At 47.7% G+C, this 22,685-nt stretch overlaps 1 protein-coding gene across 1 annotated transcript; it reads right to left on the bottom strand.

The window, feature by feature from the left end:
• Positions 1-296: 296 nt before the first annotated feature.
• Positions 297-20,665, bottom strand: LOC142795343 (uncharacterized; the record flags this gene model as incomplete). Its single annotated transcript, XM_075886039.1, has 3 exons — positions 297-330; positions 8,364-8,772; positions 20,560-20,665. Coding segments are annotated over 3 exons (549 nt in total), but the record flags the coding sequence as incomplete, so codon positions are not given.
• Between the last annotated feature and the right edge of the window lie 2,020 nt (positions 20,666-22,685).

The raw sequence follows: 22,685 nt of genomic DNA, 5'->3' as shown, positions 1-22,685 counted from the left end.
TGGTAATGTTTGTATTCTCAACTTTTGGGTAACCTGTTTAAGAGATTGGAAGAGGTTTGTTGCAGCGAAACTTAGTTGCAGACTACGCTTGATTAGTCATTCCTTGAACGTGTTGCGCAAACAGAAAGAAGGAAAATCAAGAAAGGACAAAGCGAAGATCTGCGCCCTGTCCTGCCTTCATTTTTTTTTTGCTTGATCATTATGTCGCTAACCTCATGACGTTATTTCTGCTGAAACAATTTGACCAGAATGGTTTAATAAATACAAATAAATTAAACGTACTATCCAATCTATACTTACGCTGCTTCTTCCTCTTCGAGTTCAGCTTCGCTAGAAAAGAAGGCAGAATGAAACAAACGATCATCACATCATAAAAAACGCTGCCATTTTAGTGAGAAACTTAAACACGAATGGCACAATAAAAAACACCGCATTCCTAAGAATTCTTCAAAAGTAAATGTTTACGCGGACAATGTAATAAAAAGAGTGTGATTTCTGGTCCTTATTTTGTTATACTACATTCTTTTTCGCCTCTTCACAACCTTTCACAGCATCCTTCGAGCAAGGTGATGACCATTCCGACGGCAACATCACCCCAACAAACTGATATTAAGAGCCGGAACGTCAGTTCTCACAATAATGTAGTTTCAATTACTGATATGCGTGTCGGCTCGACACGGCGATATATCAGACAACACTGTAGCCTTCTAATTGCTCATCACGTAGAAAAGCGAAAAGCGCGACAATTCTTGCCTTTAATTCTACATGAACAAACCTTGTTACACATGCTATCACGCTCATTGTAATTATGTCTGAGAAAACCAGCCGAAAGGGACGCTAGTCTTCTTTCTCCTCTCAGTCGATGGGCTGATCCTCATCCGCCGAGCTCGATAACGCTTGTGCGCCTAAAATGGTCTCAGGATCAAAGCATTGCCACTTTCTGCACCCCACCTCGTTTTGCACAGCCTCCATAATCGGCGTGCACCTTTGACTAAGCGATAATGTCTCGTGATGACGTCAGCATGAGACGTCTCGTTATGTGACGTCACCGTGGTATCGTCATGATGACATCATGATGAAGCCACGAGTTTGGTCATATGTGACATCATACAATGACACCAACACGCGATGATGATGTGGATGAACGAGACGAAATTGTAGTGGACGAGGCCTTGGTCGAAGGTCTTTATTGGGACGCGGGTGAGAGAGAGAGAGAGAAAACTTTATTTGCGCATAACGCGGAGCATTCCAAATGGTCGGGCCCTTATTCCAGGCTCCGCTGGCTCTAGCCATCATCCCTACTCGTTGGACCAGCAGAGCTGATCAACAATGGCCCAGCTGGACAGCAGTGCCTCCCATTGTTCCTCTGTGTTGTTGATGTTGTGGTGTTCGTCATTGTGATGCGTACACTCCCACGTGATGTGAAACAGAGTTGGTGTGGCCCCACACCACGGACATATATCTCTGTAAGCTGTGGGTAGAATACATGCAGCCTGTGTAAGTTCGTGTATGTATTTGTTTGGATTCCGCGTAATGCCACCGATTCCATTGCTGTGAGTTTTTATGTGGCGCTGGATAGTTTTCTATTGTCCTGTAATGCTGAAGAATCGTACCAAAGTTAGGGTCTAGGGCGTTGGATCCTCTTTAGCAGTGTGCAAGGAAGCTAGGTGATTTGTGAAGCCTCGAGCCACCTCATCCGCAAACTGGTTCCCGGTGACGCCCTCGTGCCCTGGCGCCCAGATAATGGTTTGGAAAATTCAATTGGAAAGTCTTTCTGAGCTTTGGTCAGAATTCGGAAGGCCTTCATACGTATTTTACCTTTATCGTAATTTCTGCATGCAGCCTTCGAATCTGTGATTATTGTCATTGGAGCTTTTCGCTCCCTACCCTCCTTGATTGCCAGCGCGATCGCTATCTCCTCCGCTTCTGTGATATAGGCTTGGGCTATGGAGGCACAACTTGTGACGTTTCCTTTTCGGTCTGTGACCATGGCCACCATGTTCTTTGCATTTGCCTGATATGGTGCAGCGTCAGTAAATCTAGCCGTATTCAGATATTTTGTCTGTTTACCTATGTAAGCGGCTCTTGCTTTACGTCTTCCAGCTTTTAAAACTGGGTCCATGTTCTTCGGTAGGGGGCATATCTTGTACCAGGCTCTGACTGAGCACGGTAATTCCTTAGCTCTTCCATGTGCCGGTACTTGTTCACCGAGGCCGATCCTCTGAAGAAGTTTTCTGTCGGTTGGCGTTTGTAGCAGGCGAATAATCTGGGTGGTTACTTGCGCCTCAGCCAACTCATCAAAATGTATTGTGAAGTCCGAGTGCTAATAGCTTCGCAGTTGAAGTGCTTTGTGGTAGTCGCAGAGCCGCTTTATACGCCATCCTTATTATTTTGTCTGCTTTTTCTTTCTTCTTTCTATTCATCTTATGGTAGGGTAGCAAGTATGTTAGTCTGCTGATGACTAAGCTCTTTACCAAACGAAGCCCGTCTTGTTCTTTCAGTTCAGCACGATTGTTCGTTATTCGAACTATCATACGAACAATTTGTTGAGCTGTTCGTTTAAGCATACTCAGTGGTGGAGACATCGCTGATTGGACTGTAACCACATCCTAAGATTCAAACGGTTGTTTTCTCTGGAATAATATTGCCGTCTAACTTGAGCTCAAGGCGGCGGCTCGGGTCTGTCCTTTGTTTTTTACTCTTGGAGAACCGAATGAGTTCCGATTTGTCTGCTGAGCACTGAAGTCCCCTTTCGTTAGTGTACTCTTCGATGGTTTTAGCTGCCAGTTGAAGCCGCTCTTCTTTTTCTGCCAAGCTACCCTTCGTTGTCCTGGGACGCGGGTGAAGAAAAAAAATGGCAGCATATCCACGGAGTGAATGATGGAGAGTGGGGCAAAGCATCCGTCCGTCTATTCGTTCTTGCTTCCGTCCATCCATGCGGCCGTCTGTGTGACCGTGTATGCGTCCATCCGCCCGTCCGTGCGTGCGTCTGTTCGTGCGTGCGTCTCTTCGTTCGTCCATGCATCCGCCCCTGCGTCCGTCCATGCGTCCATCCGTCCATGCAGCCATCCGTGCGTCCGTCCAAGCATCTGTCTGTGTGTCCATTCGTCCATCTATTACACACTCCAAGTAGCCCCATCTCGCATATTTTCGTCATGTATTCCCCATATAGAAGCACCGCCATCCAGCGGACATTCCACTGGACTGAAGGAGAGGTGGCACACGCACACTTTTTTACGGCTTGCGCTTCGTGTCTACTTCCCACCTTTGATCACATCAAGCTCATGGTATATACTAGTTCACTGTATTCATGGCACTGCAGTCCAATGCTCGCTAAACCTTTCTAAAACCAAGGATGTTACACCCAGCGAGTATAACGCAGCAACCCTTTCTTGACAGATATTGCTCAATGTACATACCAATGGCATCTAATGGGGAATGAGAGGCAGGAGAAATCGGCTTTTACTTTCTTACGGCTTGTGCTTCGTATCTTCTTCCCACCTTTAACCACCTCGAGTTCATGGTATATACTAGTTCACTTTGTTCATGGCACTGCGGCTCAATGCTCGCTCAACCTTTCTAAAACCGAGGAGGTTATGCCCAGCGAGTATAACGTAGCAACCCTTTCTTGTCCGATAGGGCTCAATGTACATGCTAAAAGCTGCTAATGAGGAATGAGAGACAGGAGAACTTGGCTTTTAGTTAACGCGCACGCTGCGATTTTTTTATTGTTCAACAACGCACAGGAGAAATCTCCCACCAACACCATCTGCAGGTCAAAACGTAAGAGTGGCTACACACTACGTCTACGACTACTACGAGGGACGAATGGGTGCTGCTTGAAGGAGCTTCGCCTTTAAAAATACGGAGCGGTTGCGGCGGACAGGCCCAGCGGGGCCAAGAGCCATTGGATTGGATAAACTTTTATTTGGTCCTCCAAAACACAGATCACTGTGTTGCGGGCAGCTCCCACGTGGGGACTGAGATGCCAAGCTCCTCAGCCGCCTCGCGGGCTTGGTGGAGCCAGAGCGTTCTGAATTCCACGCACCTCGCGCATCACGGGCCACATGGCTCTCTTCATCTTTTGTCGCGTCTGCCACGACGCTACAATGATTTTTTTTTTGCATTAATACGTAATTATTGGTGTTGAAACCTACACTTATGAGGGACGCCGCAGTGGAAGGCTTCAGGAATGTGGCCCACCTGGACTTCTTTTGCGTGCACCTGAATCAAAGTACACGGGCCTCAATCATTTTCGCTTCCATCGAAAACGCGGCCGTGGTGGCCGGGATTTGGTTCTACGATATTCGCGCCTGCAGCAATCATGAACCACCAAGGTGGCGGGTTTTTCGGATTGCTTATGTTGTTGCCGGCGGTAAATTTTCCAGTCTGATAAAGCATCTGAGGCTTTCGCCTTGAAAACATTTTGAAAATGAAGGGGTTGTTGGCGCTCACGTACCACTGCTTCTGTTTTCTAACGTAGACCGGAAGGTAACGCAGCAGACATGTCCGCGTCTTAATTCTTCAGCACGCTAAAAAGAATGAAGACGTTGATTTGATTGGTATGTGGGTTTTGACGTCCCAAAACCCCTATATGGTTTTGATAGACGCCGTAGTGGAGTGCTCCGGAATTTTCCACCACCTGTGGTTCTTTAACGTGCACCTAGATCTGTGAACACGGGCCTACAGCAAAGAAGACGTTACCTGCCGGCATACCTGGCAGTGCTGTTCAGGGTTTATGTGGTACTGTATATGTTCATCTGATACCCCTTCAAATAAACACGAGGGCAACCTATGGGATGTAATATATAGCCGAACTTAGGAGTAGCGTACGTTGTTGAGGTCAGCTCGCCATGAAGTTAGACTTCCATTACGTCAAGCGCACCGTTTGGATGCGGCACACGAAACCACACTGACGTCACAAAAATGGCGTGAAATTTCTTTTGGCTGCTGTTTTTTTACTTTTTTTTCAGCGGCTAAGTGTCCGTGAATGGCGGTTGTGCTTCCAATAGGCACCCAACAGTGGACCAGAGGGTGCGACGAAGCTTTCTGGGCCACCTCAGCATTGTCGGTACTGACCGCCAGGGATACCAAGAAAATGAAACTATTGCTGAACACATTGAGACGCTGAAGTGTCAATGCCCTTTTTGACGCGTTTTCAAAAAATGCTTCCTGGTCGCTTACATAATCAGCCGTGACCCCCTGCTCACAACTAAAAAAGAAATTATTTTGCACGTGCCACTTGCAAAGCCGGCGTTGTATACTCGCTAGGCTGTGTGTTCTGGCGCAACCATTAGATCTAGTACACTGCATTGCCGGGTGCCTATATGGGCACGTAGTGTTTCTTTAGTTGACGGAGCTTCGCTTGCTTGGAGAGTGCCTCAATGCAGCGCGTTGCGAACTGGCTGTATATAGCAACGTGTACTCAGGTGTAAATCTGCCAAGAAATCGGTAACATTGTGAGCCAGGTGCCAGTCACTGCACGACATTGTAAGAAAGGACTTCGTCCCTTCATCTTGCACCATTCCACCTGTGAACTTTCATTACTACTGTGAAAGCATTTTTGGGTAAAGCCAGACTGCAAATATTATTAATCAGCAGCCACGGAGGTTTATCTTTACTCGCACATTTTCTCATTTTGGCTGTCCATATTAGTTTATTTCAAACAGGCAGCTGAACTTTTCTGCGAGCTGCTGGTGTTGTCGTAGAGTTTGATTTTGTGATCACAATAATATGCGTCTTAAGACGGGTGTCTCAAGCGTGCAGCCCACGGGTTCACATAGAATATTTTTAGAGAGATTTATTCACAGAAACAGTGTACATCTACAACGACCCAACGAAACATATCCAAAAAACAGAACATGCACAGACACAAAAGCTTGTAACATGGAAGGGGTTAGAAAAAAATTGGGGACCCTAAAGTTTCGCCTTCAAGAGTTGAACACGATAGCGAAATCCAGCCCCTAGGGTACCCTTCAAGCGCTAGGTGCATACCTATTAATATGTTTGTGATGCACACACACGCACACAAGCGCACACGCGTGCAAGCACGACGTATCTATAGTAATGCAGTGACTCTGCTGTGTGGCGACTTCCCTCTGCTAGAACGGCGCTCTGCTGTAGTCGAGACACGTTTTTCACAAAGTTTCACAGATGGTAAACAGGCAGACACACACGCGCGCGCGCGTGTGCGATTGGTACATACAGGTTTTTGGTCTAAAGCCAGAGTCGCATGGCCTTTAGAATATACGCTGCGCGCTCGCCATCTCTGAGGCCATGAAGAGTCTTGCGCCGTGCTCTTGCCATCTCGGAGGCTACAAAGAGTCGTACAATGCCTCACAGATGGCAGCACAATATCTAGCGTTTGCTGTTTGCTTCATCAACGCCTCTGGAAAGGCATATGTTTTCCGCTGGATGGGCATAGTTGCACATTTGTAGAGCCGTTTGAAAATTTCTGTGTGTTTTTAGCGGCGATGGCTGCTCTATCCTGTCCTTTCTCGACATAGTTTGATGGCTTTCTGAATGCGCCTACAAATCGCCGAATGGACTAGTTTTCATCGTGACACCTGTCGAACAAAATGCGTTAAGGAGGCTCTTTCTACTATACATGCCATTTACGTAGTGTTTTTTTTTTTTCCGAAGTAGCTGCAGTAGCTGCAAGTTACATTGTGACTTTGTAATAGGACACCTGCTTGCCACGTGAATTTTCCGGGTTCAATCCTCAATAGGACCGAAAATTTTATTCTTTATTTGCTTGTTTCCCAACTTTTCGCTCACGGACGATTTTTTGCTCACAACCAACGGTGCCGATGCCGACGGTGGAATTTCTGTGACACGAGCTCTCTAAAACTATCGCGTTAAAAGTGGTTAACGACTTGGAGTACTAGGTGCTCTACTATGGCAGAGCTGAAAGCCGTCCCGTGGGCCTCACTGTACGAAGCCGTATTGACCAAAATTTATGAGATTTTTAAAAAGTTACGTCGGATGAGGCTAGTTTTTTTGAATTAATAAATAGTTCTCGCATAGTGTTCTTGTCCGTTGCAAATCGTGGGCCTTGGTTCGTGTAAGCTACAGTGATAAGACAGGTCTCAATCTCAAACGTTTTTCATTCACGAAGCATTTCATGACGTCAATATCAGTTGGAACATCACTGTGGAACGAAAGCTGTTTTTTTAGTATCCGCATCTACATTGCAGTTGATGCGGGAATCAATTGCGACATGCGTTTCGAAACGTGTCCACATAATTGTGACCATAAAATTGACCTCATATTTGACTCACGGGTGGGATGTACAAAAGACGCGCTTTTATGTGGGAGCATCTGGTAGCATTTTGTTCAAATCTCTACTCTCTGCGCCACCCCACCCTCCCATTTTCACCATCTTTATTCTTGCCCTTATGGGACTGAAGTCCGCCTCCGTGGATCAGTTACTAGGCCTCTCGGTTGTTGAACCGGAGGTAGCGCGTTCTATTCCGGCCGCGGCAGTAACATTTCAAAGGAGGCGAAATGGTGAAGGCCCGTGTACTGTTAGGACGTCGGTGCACGTTAAAGAGCACCATATGGTCGAAATCCTCGGAGCCTTCCACGATGGCGTCCCTCATCATCACATCCTGCTTTTGGTACTTATTATTATTATTATTATTATTATTATTATTATTATTATTATTATTATTATTATTGTTATTATTATTAATATTATTATTATTATTATTATTATTATTATTATTATTATTATTATTATTATTATTATTATTATTATTATTATTATTATTATTATTATTATTATTATTATTATTATTATTAATAATTTTATGACCACAGCCCTCTAGCAGAAAAGTTTTGATCCATTCCCTGTTATTGCCATGCACGTTTATAGTGCGATTGTTGATAAACTCGTGTTTTCCCCACAAGAAGTGTCGTAAATGCTCGGCGCAGACCACACAGCAATGTTTGGGAACTTCAGATATTGTCTGAACTCATTCGGCCAAGATTACGGGCTCTGGCTAATATACGCCGATCGGTATCTTATGACGACTGGTCATAAGATACCCACGCGCAGTAGATAACACTTTCATTCCAAGTGACAAACTATGTCACGTGGCCAGTCTTACCAATTTTATCTTGGTTCTGGCGTGCGTAGATTTAACCCCACGTTGTCGTAATTTACGGAGCCCTCCACTACAGCATCCCCAATAATCATATTGCTGTTTTCGGACTTCAAACGCCAACAATTATCAATTCTTGGCCCTGGCACGAAATAGACTTTTTTTTTTCAAAGCACGGACCATTCCTACGTTCGCTCTGTTCTTGCCGCCATGATTGACGAAATTCTCCAGCATGCTCGATCCATCCGTTTAAGGTACCTTTCATAGACGGTTTCGGACGCCTCTCGGTCCAGGCTGGAGCCCCGACCCCGGTAGGTTTCGTACGTTCCTAGGTCCCGGCTGGAGCCCCAGCCCCGGCCACTGGACCTCTCGCCCGCCCGCCGCATCGCGTCCGATGACCAGGAAAAGCGCCCCAAGTCGGCACCGCTTCCAGCAGAGCTTGCGCGGTCGGGCCTCGACATGCCGAAGCTTCGCCGCCACCCTTCCTCCGGGGCGTCCCACGTGAAGTCGAAGAAGCCTTCAATGGCCACGCCGCCTGCCCCGGACAGCAGCTCTTGCTCGGCCGGGGCCAGAACCACGGGTACCAGAGGCTGCTGGGAACCGCTCTCGCTAGCCTGGAAGGAAGGTGCGTCCACCGTGGTGGCGTGGCGGTTACTCTGCTCGGCTGCTGGGCCGAAGATCACGCGTTCGATTCCATGGCCGCAGCGCCCGCATTTTAAACGAAGGTAAGTGCTAGAGACTTATGTCCTGTGCCATGTCAGTGCATGTTAAAGAACACCAGGTGGTCAAAATTTCCGGAGCCCTCCCCGATACAGCGTCTTTCATAATAATATTGTGGTTTGGTGACGTTACACCCCAGATATCATAGGTGTGCACGCGGGCAGGAGGGAGGAAGAGAGCGGGCGCCAACCCCTCTCCTGAAGGTGTACTCTGCGCATGCTTATGCCAATAATACGGATGAAGAGCGCATGACATGCGCTGCGCTACTTTAGGTGGGCAGGAGAGGGTAAAAAAGGAAAGCATGACAAACAGGGAGTGAAAGGTGCGCCAAGTATGGAAATTTGAAAACGCCGCGCACGCAGGTTGAAAACGGGAGTCAATAAACACTCCGAAAAAGGACATCTCGTGAAACGAGGGGGGAAAATTGGCCCCGTATCTGCATGTAATCTGCAAATGTCGTCGAAAGGCGATTGTCTTGCGTATAGAGAGAGTGAACAAAACATTTATTTGATGTCCTGTGCAAGAAAATTGGTGAATAGTATTCCGGAGGCGCTGCGTTAGAGTGCCTCGAGCGTGCAGTGGAGGCGAACGACCGCATCAAGTCTCGTGGTACGTGAGACATGAGTGCCATCTGGCAGTTTTTTTTTTTTAACAAAGCGCGTGGCCCTGAGACGGGCGTGCGCTCCCGTCTCGGAGGTGATAAGGTGTAGAACGCAAGGAGACGGGTAGGTGCCACCACCGTGTCGTCTTAGCAAAGCGTTGGAAACACTCGCTTCATCGTGCAAGCTTTGCATGGTCAGCGCAGCGTGATAAGCGCTATGGTCCTTAGAATTAATTTTGAATGCCTTTTCCAGTAAAAGACGAAAATGCGGAATATATACATAGGTGTTAAGGTCCCTCAAATATGAGCGACAATTGCTTTTTAATCGACAATCGCACACGTATGAACGCTGATCTTTGAGCAAGCAACATAGGTGGGCACTGCGGATGGGGTCGACCGTTCGAAGTATCGGCTGATGCTGTTTAGAGTACCCGGTTTGCGGTAACGGTAGACAAACAGACAAATGTACAGACAGACAGACAGATCAAAGTTTTTGCGTCGAAGGTCCCCAAGAAAGACTATAGTCTTTAAAAGTGAAGTGTCACTTGTCACGTTCACTAAGAATCGTTCGAAACGGGACGTTGACCTTATGCATCTTAATTGATTGATATGGAGATTTAACGTCCCAAAAACCACAATATCATTATGAGAAACGCTGTAGGGGAGAGCTCCGGAAACTTTGACCCCCTGGGGTTCTTTAACGTGCACACATATCTGAGATCATGGGCCTACACCATTCGGGCCTCCATCGGAAATGCAGCCACCTCAGCCAGGATTTTATCCCGCGACCTGCGGGTCAGCAGCCGAGCACCTTAGCCACTAGACCATCGCGTCGGGGCGCCTTATGCATCCTAGCGCCGAAGAAAGCAGTAAAACATTTTTGTGCTCTTTCTAATCTGTTTAGCTGAGTTGTTACGGACAATTTTCTCGCATTATTATATACCACCATTAGCGGACAAGACCAAGGAGGTTATACTAAAACGTATAACCTCCTGGGACGTGACACGTGAAACTATCAAGCTAGCATTTGGCCTTTTAATTTCTTTTTTTCATCCTCGATTTCAAGAACACTATTTAGCGCTGCAGTCAAGCATGTCTAAGCAACCCAACCGTCATCCCACTAAAAAAGGTCCTTTAAATTCTGTTAGGAACCTATGTAATAGGCAATGCAGGAATTAACGACGCAATACTTAGTTCTGCTTCTATATTGAAAACCACTGATAGCTTTTTTTGTATACGTTTTAAAAGTTAGCGCTGTGACTGATATATTTGTGGGCTTCTGTGTTCGAATCCTCTAGCTTAGTGGCTGAAGTACTCTGCTGCTGACCCACGGGATCGAATTCCGGCTGCGGCGGCTGCGTTTTCGATGGAGGCGAAAACGCTGTAGGCCAGAGTGCTCAGATTTGGATGCACGTTAAAGAACCCCAGGTTGTCGAACTTTCCGGGGTCCTCCACTACGGCGCCTCTCTAATCATATGGTGGTTTGCGGACGTTACACTCTACATGTCATCATCATCATCATCATCATCAAGTCAGCTGGCCATGGGGAAAACACACTTATTAAAGAGAAGTATTGTGACATCAGCCCCTGTTTCTTTCATGGCCAAAACAGAGGGCGTATAAGATTAGACGATATGGTGTGGCGGTTTGAACGAAAGAATGGAAAACAGCCGTTAGCCGAAGTGACAGTACAAGTGTGCGCGTACGTGTTACCTGGCTATTGTTTACCAGAATTTCATTCTCTTGGCCGCTAACTTCAATAGATACTGATTCGACCAATATTGTTGTAATATTGTTGTAATATTGTCGGTGGTTTCACGTCCCAAAACTATCCTATGTATGATTAGGAGGGCCGCCGTAGAGCAGGGCTCCGAAAATTGTGTGTGTGTGTGTGTGTGTTATGTGTTGTGTGTTGTGTGTGTGTTGTGTATGTGCGTGTGTTGTGTGTTGCGTGTGTGTGTGTCGTGTGTGTGTTGTGTTGTGTTGTGTGTGTGTGTGTGTTGTGTGTGTTGTGTGTGTATATGTGTCTGTGTTGTGTCTGTGTTGTGTCTGTGTTGTGTATATGTGTGTGTGGTGTTGTGTGTGTGTTGTGTGTGTGTGTGCGTGTGTGCGTGTGCGTTGTGTGTGTGTTGTGTGCGTGTGTGTGTTTGTGTTGTGTGCGTGTGTTGTGTGTGTTTTGTGTGTGTTGTGTGTGTTGTGAGTGTTGTGTGTATGTGTTGTGTATGTGTGTGTGTGTGGTGTGTGTTGTGTGTGCATGTATGTGTGTTGTGTGTGTGTGCGTGTGCGTTGTGTGTGTGTTGTGTGTATATATGTGTGTCTGTTGTGTGTGTATGTGTGTGTTGTGTGTGTGTGCTGTGTGTGTGTTGTGTGTGTATGTGTTGTGTGTGTATATGCGTGTGTGTTGTGTGTGTATGTGTGTGTGTTGTGTGTGTGTGCGTGTGCGTTGTGTGTGTGTGTTGTGTGTATATATATGTGTGTGTGTGTTGTATGCGTGTGTGTGTGTTGTGTGCGTGTGTTGTGTGTGTTGTGAGTGTTGTGTGTGTGTTGTGTATGTGTGTGTTGTGTGTGCGTGCGTGTGTGTGTGTGCGTGTGTGTTGTGTGTATATATGTGTCTGTTGTGTGTGTATGTGTGTGTTGTGTGTGTGTTGTGTGTTTTGTGTGTGTTGTGTGTGTTGTGTGTGTTACGTGTGTTGTGTTGTGAGTGTTGTTTGTGTGTGTGTGTGTGTGTGTGTGTGTGTGTGTGTGTGTGTGTGTGTGTGTGTGTGTGTGTGTGTGTGTGTGTGTGTGTGTGTGTGTGTGTGTGTGTGTGGGCGTGCGTGCGTGCGTGCTCTACTCTTAAGCATACGGGCTTTCAGCATTACGGCTCTGTCGAAATGCACCCGCCACGGCCAGGATCAAACCTGCGAGTACAAACAAGCCGACTCTGACTCGCGGCAGCACTTTTGAAGTACTGCCGGCACGGTTCACACATATATATCCACGCTGAGCTCTGCAGATCGAAGTGAGCGTGTAAACCTGATTGTAAAACGGTTGAGTTTCCCTACGCTCAAGGATAAAGGTGACAGTGGCTGTGGCCCACTCATGTCAAAGAATACAAGGTAAGAACTTTTGCTTGTGATCTCGCTAACAAACCGCAGACATGAAGGCTCGGGTCTTCTGTGAGTGGTGGCGCAGCAGTGTCTGCATCAAAAGGACGGTGTCACAGAACGAGCGCTAAAAAAGAGCGCGCCGCCAAATCCTTGCGACAACGGGTGGCAGAAACGCCGCGAGGTCAAAAGAAAAAAGAGAGAAAACAAACATCCAAGGCTCCCGGGCGTGCGCTCTCCCCGCAGAAGCATGGCTTCGCAGACGAACCTCCTCACCCCACATCGGCGGCCCAGCAAGCCCGCGATTTTTCTAGAACGAAGGGGGCGGGGCCATACCGAGTTGACTCACTGGCCGGAGAGGGCATTCCAACTGTCTCGCCCTCTTCCCAGCTTTCGCCGCGTATCGCGCCGACGAAATGACGAGAAATTTCTGGAAGGTGGCGCGGAAGGTATTTAATCGAGCGGCCGAGACGAGAAAGCAGGAGGAGACGGAAGTTAACGCCAGAGCGCGTAGGGATTCCGCCGTGTAGTCGGCGAAGGTTTTTGGTCCGTAGGGACGAAGCCGGAGATGAAGAGGATTTGCACCAGTGGGTGAAGGCTCGAGCTACAGGCAAGAGCGTGTGTTTACCGCTATCGAGCGAAGACCCGTGGCAACAGCTGCGAGTGTGAAGCCGACGTGTTCCGGCGAAGACGTTGATGTTTGAAGAGTGGCCAATTGAAGACGGGAGGTTTCCTGGAAGAGAAACTTCGAGGGCTGCGGAACGACAACAACGCTGGACTTTGAGTGAGTGATTCTCGGAAGAGTATCATCTAGACTTTGGTCCCAAGAACTTTGGACTAAATAGGTTTTCTATCTCTTTAGTCTTTAAGTGTCTTGGTTGTTCAATGCATGCGACTGCATTGTAGTGCGTATTGTTGTCCGTGTCCGTTGTTTCAAGTGTGGCTGATTGTATTGTGTAGTACGTTGATTGATTGGTTTGATTGGTGACATATTGTATGTAACTAGTGTGGAGTGTGTATTTTTGTGTATTATTTTCGATCTGCCATTATTGAGAATATAATTTGTTTGTTTATCAACTCTCGGCTCTGTCTTGTTCTTTGGGCCACAGCCGGCGTCCGCTGGCGCACCAATAAGGACCACTTCTAAATTGTCCACGCTTTCGTGGTGCGGTTCGGGGGGCCGATACTTCGGCTCTTGGAATTAGCCCGGCGATCGTTTCCCTAATAAACGGGACATGTGTGACAATTAATCTGGCGTCCGCGACAGGACCTTTTGGTGCACAGTGTGTCCAAAGTAGTGAGAAAGAGCCTCGAGTTGTTGATGGTGCTATCGGAACGATTTTGTGTGTTGTTCAGTGTTCTCGTTAACGAGTGCAGGGGAGTGTTCCGATAGACTGATTTAGGCAGATACTTTTTGCACGCGGCAAGGTTTTATTCGCGAGTTACGAGACACAATGGATCTCGAAAAGTTAGTTGCTCTTGGTGAGAAGATGGGTCTTTCTGGCGCCGAACTACGGAAGTGGGTAAGCCAGAAGGAGAAAGAGGCGGTGGAGAGAGAGAGGTTGGCAGCTGAGAGAGCTAAAGAAGAAAAAGCAGCTGAGTTAGAACGAGAGAGGTTGGCAGCTGAAAGGGCGAAAGAAGAAAGAGAGGCAAAGGAGCGACAGCTGAAGGAAGAAAGAGAGCAGCAGTTGAAGTTGGAGCTGGAGAGAGAAAAGCTGGCGGCTGGGAGGGCGAGAGAAGAAAGAGAAGCGGAGATGGCTGAAAGGGAGCGGCAGCGGCAGCACGAGATGGAACTCGAGCGGCTCCGTTTGCAACAGCGAAGTGAAACTCCCGTCCAAGCTAGAGTTGAAAGCAGCGAACGAGAGGATCACGGCTTCCGCTTGAACCCAAGCAAGCTGCTCGTAGCGTTTGATGAAAGGAAGGACGACCTAGACGCGTACCTCCACCGATTTGAGACGATTGCGAAGAGCCAGAATTGGCCGGAACATCAATGGGCAACTGCTTTGAGTACTTGCTTGAGTGGTGAAGCGCTCAGTGTGTACGGTAGGCTGACGCCGACCGATGCAGCCAACTATGCAAAGGTGAAAGCTGCTTTGTTGAAGCGATTTAGATTCACTGTGGAAGGATTCCGGGACAGATTTCGGACAGGAAAGCCAGCTGATGGTGAGACGGCTACGCAGTATGCCGCCCGACTTTGCCATTACTTCGACCGATGGATTGAACTTTCAGGGACCGCACAGGAGTACGAGGAGCTTAGAGAGCTCCTAATTAGAGAACAATTTCTTACTAGTTGCCACCCAAGCCTGTCGCTGTACTTGAAAGAGAGGAGAGCTAAGTCACTTGAAGACATGCTTGAATTAGCTGATCAATTCTTGGAAGCGCAAGGTGGCACTAATTTGGCCAAAGTCAAGAAGGAGGGTCCCGAGGATTCGAAGAAATCGGCTCCCGAGGAAAAGAAGCGTGCACCGGAGAAAATTCCGCGATGTTTTCTGTGTAACCGAGTGGGTCACCGTGCTAGCCACTGCCGAACTAACTTCACGAGCCCCACGGTTGTAAAATGTTTCAAATGTGGTCAGACTGGGCACAAGGCAGACGCATGTCGTAACGGAGCGAGTCAAACTCACCAGGTATCCTGTGCACAAGTGGCGCCAAAAAACCGTTGATGACGTCACCGATGGATTCGTAGAGTTGAAAAATGGGGAGAAAATCCCTATTGTGGGTGCTGTATTGGTAAAACAACAAACGGGTGCTACGAAGGGAATGCCTGTGATGGCTGGAAAAGTGGCGGGAAGGCGTGTAGACGTTTTAAGAGACACTGGGTGCTCCACTGTAATAGTACGAAGAGACCTAGTCCGCGACGATGAACTCACGGGCCAGACCAGCCTGATTTACACCGTCGACCGTTCGGTCATGAGGCTGCCTGAGGCCAAGGTCAGGATCGAGACGCCCTTCTACAGTGGGATTGTTTCTGCCTTCTGCATGGATGATCCATTGTATGACGTAATCGTGGGGAACATCGAGGGCGCCCGTTCGCCGGACCAACCCGAACCACTGGAAGAGGACCCAGAAATCGATCTACCATCGATTGCAAACTCCTCACGACCAACCAGCCACGGCCGACGAGGACGTAGTCGCAGTTGCAACCCGAGCACAGACCAAAGCCCAGTCGAAGCCATTCCAGCCCCTCCCTGCACCCAATTCCGAAGAGGACCCGAGCTTCAGCTATGCCGAGGAACAAATCCAGGACGAGTCGTTAAAACCCTGCTTTGCGCAAATCGACAAGGATCTCAGATGCCGTAATAGTAAATGCGCGATAATGTTCAAGCAGGAAGATGGACTGCTCTACAGGTACTATACGAGAGGAGTGGTCGGCGGATACGACAGCTCTTGGTGCCGAAGAACCACCGAGAGGCTGTTATGAAGCTAGCCCACGATGGGATAATGGCGGGGCACCTGGGGGCCGAGAAAACCAAGGACAGAATTCAGGAAGAATTCTTCTGGCCCGGTGTCACAGCCGACGTGAAACGGTTCGTGGCATCTTGCGATATCTGCCAGCGAACTGTGCCAAAAGGAAGGGTGCCACACGTGTCACTCGGCCAGTCCCCCCGTCATAGACACCCCCTTTAAAAGGGTAGCTATTGATATAGTAGGCCCTATCCGACCTCCATCTGGTCAAGGAAACCGCTATATCCTGACTCTCGTCGATTGCGCCACGCGCTATCCGGAGGCAGTTGCACTACCTGGCATAGAGACCGAACGAGTCGCAGAGGCCCTCGTGGAGATGTTCTCCCGTTTTGGTGTTACCGAGGGAAATCCTATGTGATCGGGGCTCGAATTTCACGTCGGAGTTAATGAAGGAAGTGGCACGACTTCTATCGGTGCGCCAACTCCATACCACCCCTTACCACCCGATGGCCAACGGGATGGTGGAAAAATTTAATGGCACCCTGAAGACTATGCTCAAAAGAATGTGTGCGGAGAAACCAAAAAACTGGGACAGATTCCTCGGTCCGTTGCTGTTCGCGTACAGAGAGGTTCCCCAGGCAAGTCTCGGCTTTTCACCGTTCCAGCTTCTGTACGGCCGACATGTCCGGGACCCCTGGCGATATTAAAGGAAGTTTGGGCGAACCAAGAGTTGGACGATGAGCTGAAGACAACCTATCAGTACGTATTGGATCTCCGAAATCGTCTAGAAGAGACGTGCCGCCTAGCTCACGAAGAACTCTGAAGGGCGGGAGTACGCTACGCTAAGCACTACAATCGAAAATCAAGGGATAGAGTATTCCAACCAGGAGATAAGGTTCTCATCCTGCTCCCAACTGACAAAAATAAACTCTTGCTGCATTGGAAGGGGCCCTTCGAAGTGCAGGCGAAAATTGGGGACTTCGATTACTCCATAAAAACGCCGGGCGGGCCGAAAATTTTCCATGCCAATTTGCTGAAGAAGTATGCGGAGCGGGAAACGAATCAAGATGCGCCACATCAATGCCAAGCCATCGTAGGGGTTATTGACAATGGAGATGAACAGGAACTACCGGTGCCGGAGTTCGTGCAGACAGAAGGGATTACTGACGTCAAGTTCTGCCCAAGTTTGACGGACCAACAAAAGGAGGAGTTGGAGAAAACCATGAAAGCGCACTCTAAAATATTTCGAATGTCCCGGGCAAGACAGATTGGGTGGAGTGCTACCTCGAGGCAGTGACGGAGTCCCCAGTCCACGTCAAACAGTACCCGTTACCTTTTGCTACGACTAAAGACATCGAGGCCGAGGTACAGCAAATGAAAACACTGGGCATAATTGAAGTCTCGAAATCGCCCTATAATTCCCCAGTGTTGCTTGCGGACAAACCAGACAAAACCAAGCGGTTTGTAGTCGATTTCCGGCGCCTGAACAACCTCATGATAGCAGATGCAGAGCCCATGCCTAGGGCAGATGCCGTTTTTGCCAGTGCCACAAACAAAAGATACTTCTCTAAGTTAGATTTTGTTAAGGGCTACTGGCAAATCCCACTCTCCCAGCAGTCGAGACCAAAAACTGCGTTTTCGACAAAATCCGGTCTCTACCAGTTTTGCTACATGCCTTTCGGGATCAAAACGGCACCCGCCGTGTTCGCCCCGCTGATGCAACTAGTCACTGAGGGAATCCCGGGCGTTGAACATTACTACGACGACGTACTCATAACAAGCACGACCTGGGAGGAACACCTATCCACTCTCAGACAACTCTTCGCTCGAATTCAGACTGCCGGTTGACCGTGAGACCGAGCAAGTGTGAGTTGGGAATGAATGAGATTGATTTCCTGGGTCATCACATTGGACAAAACATGCTTGCTCCACTGGGAAAGACTCTTGACAAAATCCAAGCTGCACCCGCCCCAAAAACGAAGCGACAGGTACGCGCTTTTCTCGGGTTGACCAGCTATTACCGGGAGTTCATTCCAAATTATGCCGAGATCAGCGCCCCTCTCACAGAACTGATCAAGAAGGGTGAAAGCAACTTAGTAAAATGGACGACGACACACGAGAAAGCATTTGCGAAACTCAAGGAATGTATCTCGAACCCTCCCGTGCTCCGCCTCCCAGACTTAACCAAGGAATTCATCCTCCGCACCGACGCTTCCGACACCAGCCTTGGGGCTGTGCTCTTGCAGTCACACGAAGGGACCCTCCATCCCATAGCCTACGCCAGTCGCAAACTACTTCCCCGGGAATCATCCTACAGCACCATCGAAAGAGAATGTCTAGCCCTGGTGTGGGGGATACAGAAGTTTAATATTTATCTCTACGGGGTTCCTTTCTTGGTCCAAACTGACCACCAGCCTCTCCAATACATAAAAACAGGCTAAACAGCTCAACAGCAGAGTGTTGAGGTGGAGCTTGCTTCTGCAAGAGTATCAGTTCCGAGTCGAGCACATAAGGGAAGCGAGAACGTTGGTGCCGACTACCTTAGCCGAGTTTGAATGTTTTGGAAGGGTCTGACAGTAGTGAATGCAATAGGCTGTGTTGTTATTGTGTTATCCAGTGTCGAGCGAATCAAAATGTTTGTTCCGGTGATGTGATGTGATGTATTGTACAATTGTTGCAATGAATGAACTTTGTACATTTGTATAGTTGGGAATTGTGGTGGAGTGTTGTACTCATGTGCCTGTGGTTATATTTCATGTGTTGTGGAATTGAACTACAATGTAAGATTGTATTGCGTGAATGTGACGTGTCACGAGCGACGGATCGTGTTACAGTCTGTGAGAGTGTGTGGTGACTGTTCGCGCTGGTTTGTGTGGTTTGAATATTATGAGATAATATTCTTAAAGTGGGGGGCAGTGTCACAGAACGAGCGCTAAAAAAGAGCGCGCCGCCAAATCCTTGCGACAACGGGTGGCAGAAACGCCGCGAGGTCAAAAGAAAAAAATGAGAAAACAAACATCCAAGGCTCCCGGGCGTGCGCTCTCCCCGCAGAAGCATGGCTTCGCAGACGAACCTCTCTCACCCCACATCGGCGGCCCAGCAAGCCCGCGATTTTTCTAGAACGAAGGGGGCGGGGCCATACCGAGTTGACTCACCGGCCGGAGAGGGCATTCCAACTGTCTCGCCCTCTTCCCAGCTTTCGCCGCGTATCGCGCCGACGAAATGACGAGAAATTTCTGGAAGGTGGCGCGGAAGGTATTTAATCGAGCGGCCAAGACGAGAAAGCAGGAGGAGACGGAAGTTAACGCCAGAGCGCGTAGGGATTCCGCCGTGTAGTCGGCGAAGGTTTTTTGGTCCGTAGGGACGAAGCCGGAGATGAAGAGGATTTGCACCAGTGGGTGAAGGCTCGAGCTACAGGCAAGAGCGTGTGTTTACCGCTATGGAGCGAAGACCCGTGGCAACAGCTGCGAGTGTGAAGCCGACGTGTTCCGGCGAAGACGTTGAAGTTTGAAGAGTGGCCAATTGAAGACGGGAGGTTTCCTGGAAGAGAAACTTCGAGGGCTGCGGAACGACAACAACGCTGGACTTTGAGTGAGTGATTCTCGGAAGAGTATCATCTAGACTTTGGTTCCAAGAACTTTGGACTGAATAGGTTTTCTATCTCTTTAGTCTTTAAGTGTCTTGGTTGTTCAATGCATGCGACTTCATTGTAGTGCGTATTGTTGTCCGTGTCCGTTGTTTCAAGTGTGGCTGATTGTATTGTGTAGTACGTTGATTGATTGGTTTGATTGGTGACATATTGTATGTAACTAGTGTGGAGTGTGTATTTTTGTGTATTATTTTCGATCTGCCATTATTGAGAATATAATTTGTTTGTTTATCAACTCTCGGCTCTGTCTTGTTCTTTGGGCCACAGCCGGCGTCCGCTGGCGCACCAATAAGGACCACTTCTAAATTGTCCACGCTTTCGTGGTGCGGTTCGGGGGGCCGATACTGCGGCTCTTGGAATTAGCCCGGCGATCGCCTCCCTAATAAACGGGACATGTGTGACAGACGGGTATCCCGCATACACTCGCTTTTATGCACTTTGTTCTATCCACTCGTCCAACTTTGTGTACACAACTCATGACCAATAACGCTATCTTCTGGGGCAAAAAAATCCGGAGAGAACAAGCAACACAGCAATGGCGGTGGCCGTTCAGTGTTGCAAGTAATGTCTCTCTACAACTCCGCAAAACTCCAGCTTTCTGTGATTGTATTACTGCTACTTCTTGCTTCGGCAGCAAAGCTGTGTTGGAATGGATCATGCGGCAGTGCTTTGTTTTCTGTGTAATTCATACTATTCTGCTTGCTGTTGTTTGGTACAAACGGTGATTCGAAGCAGGGAATTTAAACTCAGGATTATATGTCCTTCAGAAGGCACACTTCAGAGAAAACGTACTGGTCTAAAAGTTCTTGTCTATCTCTTACAAGTTGTGCATGCGAGAAACCGTACCTTGCATCTGCTTGTTGCGCGCACATAACTTCGTTCAACTTGTTACTTTATTTTTTGTTGATTCGCAGGCCACCTTCGAGACGCTCGAATAAGTGGCATTGTGGAGTTACTTTATGATGCGTTTATATTTTCTTACCGTGGACCTACCTGTGACACAATATGTAGTGGCCTGGTACCAACCGTACATCGCCGAGCCATCGGAGGCGACCACGGCTTGTGCTTCGTCCATCGACACGGGGCGGAGGTGGTCACCCTAAGCAGAAACAAGCAAAGGAGAACCACTGATCAAACAACGTGAAAAGCAGATAAGCGGTTGCCGCGACTCTCACTGTTGCAACCACATTTATACGACAGCAGTGCCTTCAACTATATTCAACGACAAAGAAAATATTGTTATACATCTATAGTCGGATACCTCTTGAGGAGTCTGGAAAAGTATGCACCATTGTCATCGTACCGGGTTGTATGCATTGGGATGAATGCAAACGCGATGAGATGCGCTAACTTAAACGCTATGCTTAATGACGGTCATAGCTGCCAATCGAATGGGCGAGCCTGGCTATATTCGAATACTGCAAAGCCCGTACACATCACCACTATATTAGTGCTAAACAAATAGTATTGCTCATGCACATGACATATGGTTCTCCTAGGGCAGCAGCCCTCGCACCAGCCACCCACCTTATGACGTCGTTTTAGGATACGTTCCCATTGGCGCACGTTTGTGTGCATTGCACGTTTGTGTGCATCCACCTGACGAAATGCCGTGGACTTGTAAAGTTATGCGACAATAGAACGAAAATTGAACAATTTCTGAAATTTTTTGTTGACTGTGGGAAGTCTAAAAAGTGCGAAATAGTTACATTTTATGAGTAATAAAACTGCTGCCACAGTTTAGAAATTATTGAGGGGTTATTCTGATGATGCTGCATGAAGCGAGGACAGTAGGATAGCAAAAAGAACAAGACGATGAAAAAAAACACGTTTTCAAACTTGCGCAACTGCATTCAGTGAAATGTATAAAGGTGCGTCGAAATAAATATGTAAGCAACCGACCACATTATGGGCAATGTAAAATGTCAAACATGTACAGGTAAAAATACTAAGTGTTTAATCAATTAGATACTATTGAGACATACATTTCACAGCAGTAAACAAATCTCCGCCGCAGGTGTGCGTTCGGCGGGAAAGATGTCGAGGATATAGGGCAACCGGAGATTACCGACAATATTCAACATCTAATTTACGCGGAGTGTTAAACTTTTAAGGTGTTCGGAACGTGATGGTACTTTCCGTAAAATGTTCAATCGAGTCGTTATCACCTGAGGTGATCGATGAACCATGGGCACCACTCTAAACATTCCGCTTCGTCCAAAACTTTTGGCATGGTCGTTTGGTTCCTCGTGATTAGATGGTGTTACATTTCATAAGGTTCTTATGTCGCCCTGTTGTCGGTGTTGGACGTTGGACAGGGAGGACGCCGAGCAACTACAAGTGAGATGGTGCAAATATGCTTCGCACGATTCCTAACAATCGATTGCATTCAGATGTGTTTTCCATCGCACGTCTGGTTCCGACAGCCAAGTACAGTGGTGCGTATGTCACCATAAGCTTGTTCAGAGATATTTCTTGCTTGCGGTTAGACCACACTCATCGCTTGACATGAATGCTAATATAGCTTTCATTACTCTACTTTTACTGTCGGCTCACATTTCTCTCGATAATCTGCACATCACGTCCTTAAGGTATACCTAACTAAGTGCGCTATGCTCGATGAGGAACTTGACATGGAAACTGCATACGTATAACAGGTGCACCCGCTCGAGCAGCTGCAGTTCTACCACGGTCTACAGGAATCGCGGCGTGCTCGAGGTCTACAGGAAACGCAATTCATCCTGTTGATTGCAGAATAACTGACAGGGTTAACAATGGATGGAAATTTTTTTATTTATTTCATTTATTTTTTATTTATTTATTAATACTGTAACCCTCACTTGAGGGTCATTACAGGTAGGAATATAAACACAAAACAAAAACAATACACAATGACAAAACATACATTACGTTTCATGTTGCCGGTAGTACAATTCTAGCGAACACTCAAACGCTTTGACATTTGCGCTAGTAACAGCGTACTCTGGAAGTCTATTCCAGACTTCTATACTATACGGAAAAAAAGAATTTTTAAAGCCATCCAGACGCGCCCAAAAAGGCCTTATTGGGTGACTATGGTTCAACCGAGCTCCTCGTTTGGGTGCAGGTTGTACGTATGT

Source organism: Rhipicephalus microplus, unplaced genomic scaffold (genome assembly GCF_043290135.1).
Source record: "Rhipicephalus microplus isolate Deutch F79 unplaced genomic scaffold, USDA_Rmic scaffold_628, whole genome shotgun sequence".
In the NCBI taxonomy this organism is placed as follows: domain Eukaryota; kingdom Metazoa; phylum Arthropoda; class Arachnida; order Ixodida; family Ixodidae; genus Rhipicephalus; species Rhipicephalus microplus.
This window is presented reverse-complemented; position numbering and strand designations above follow the sequence as displayed.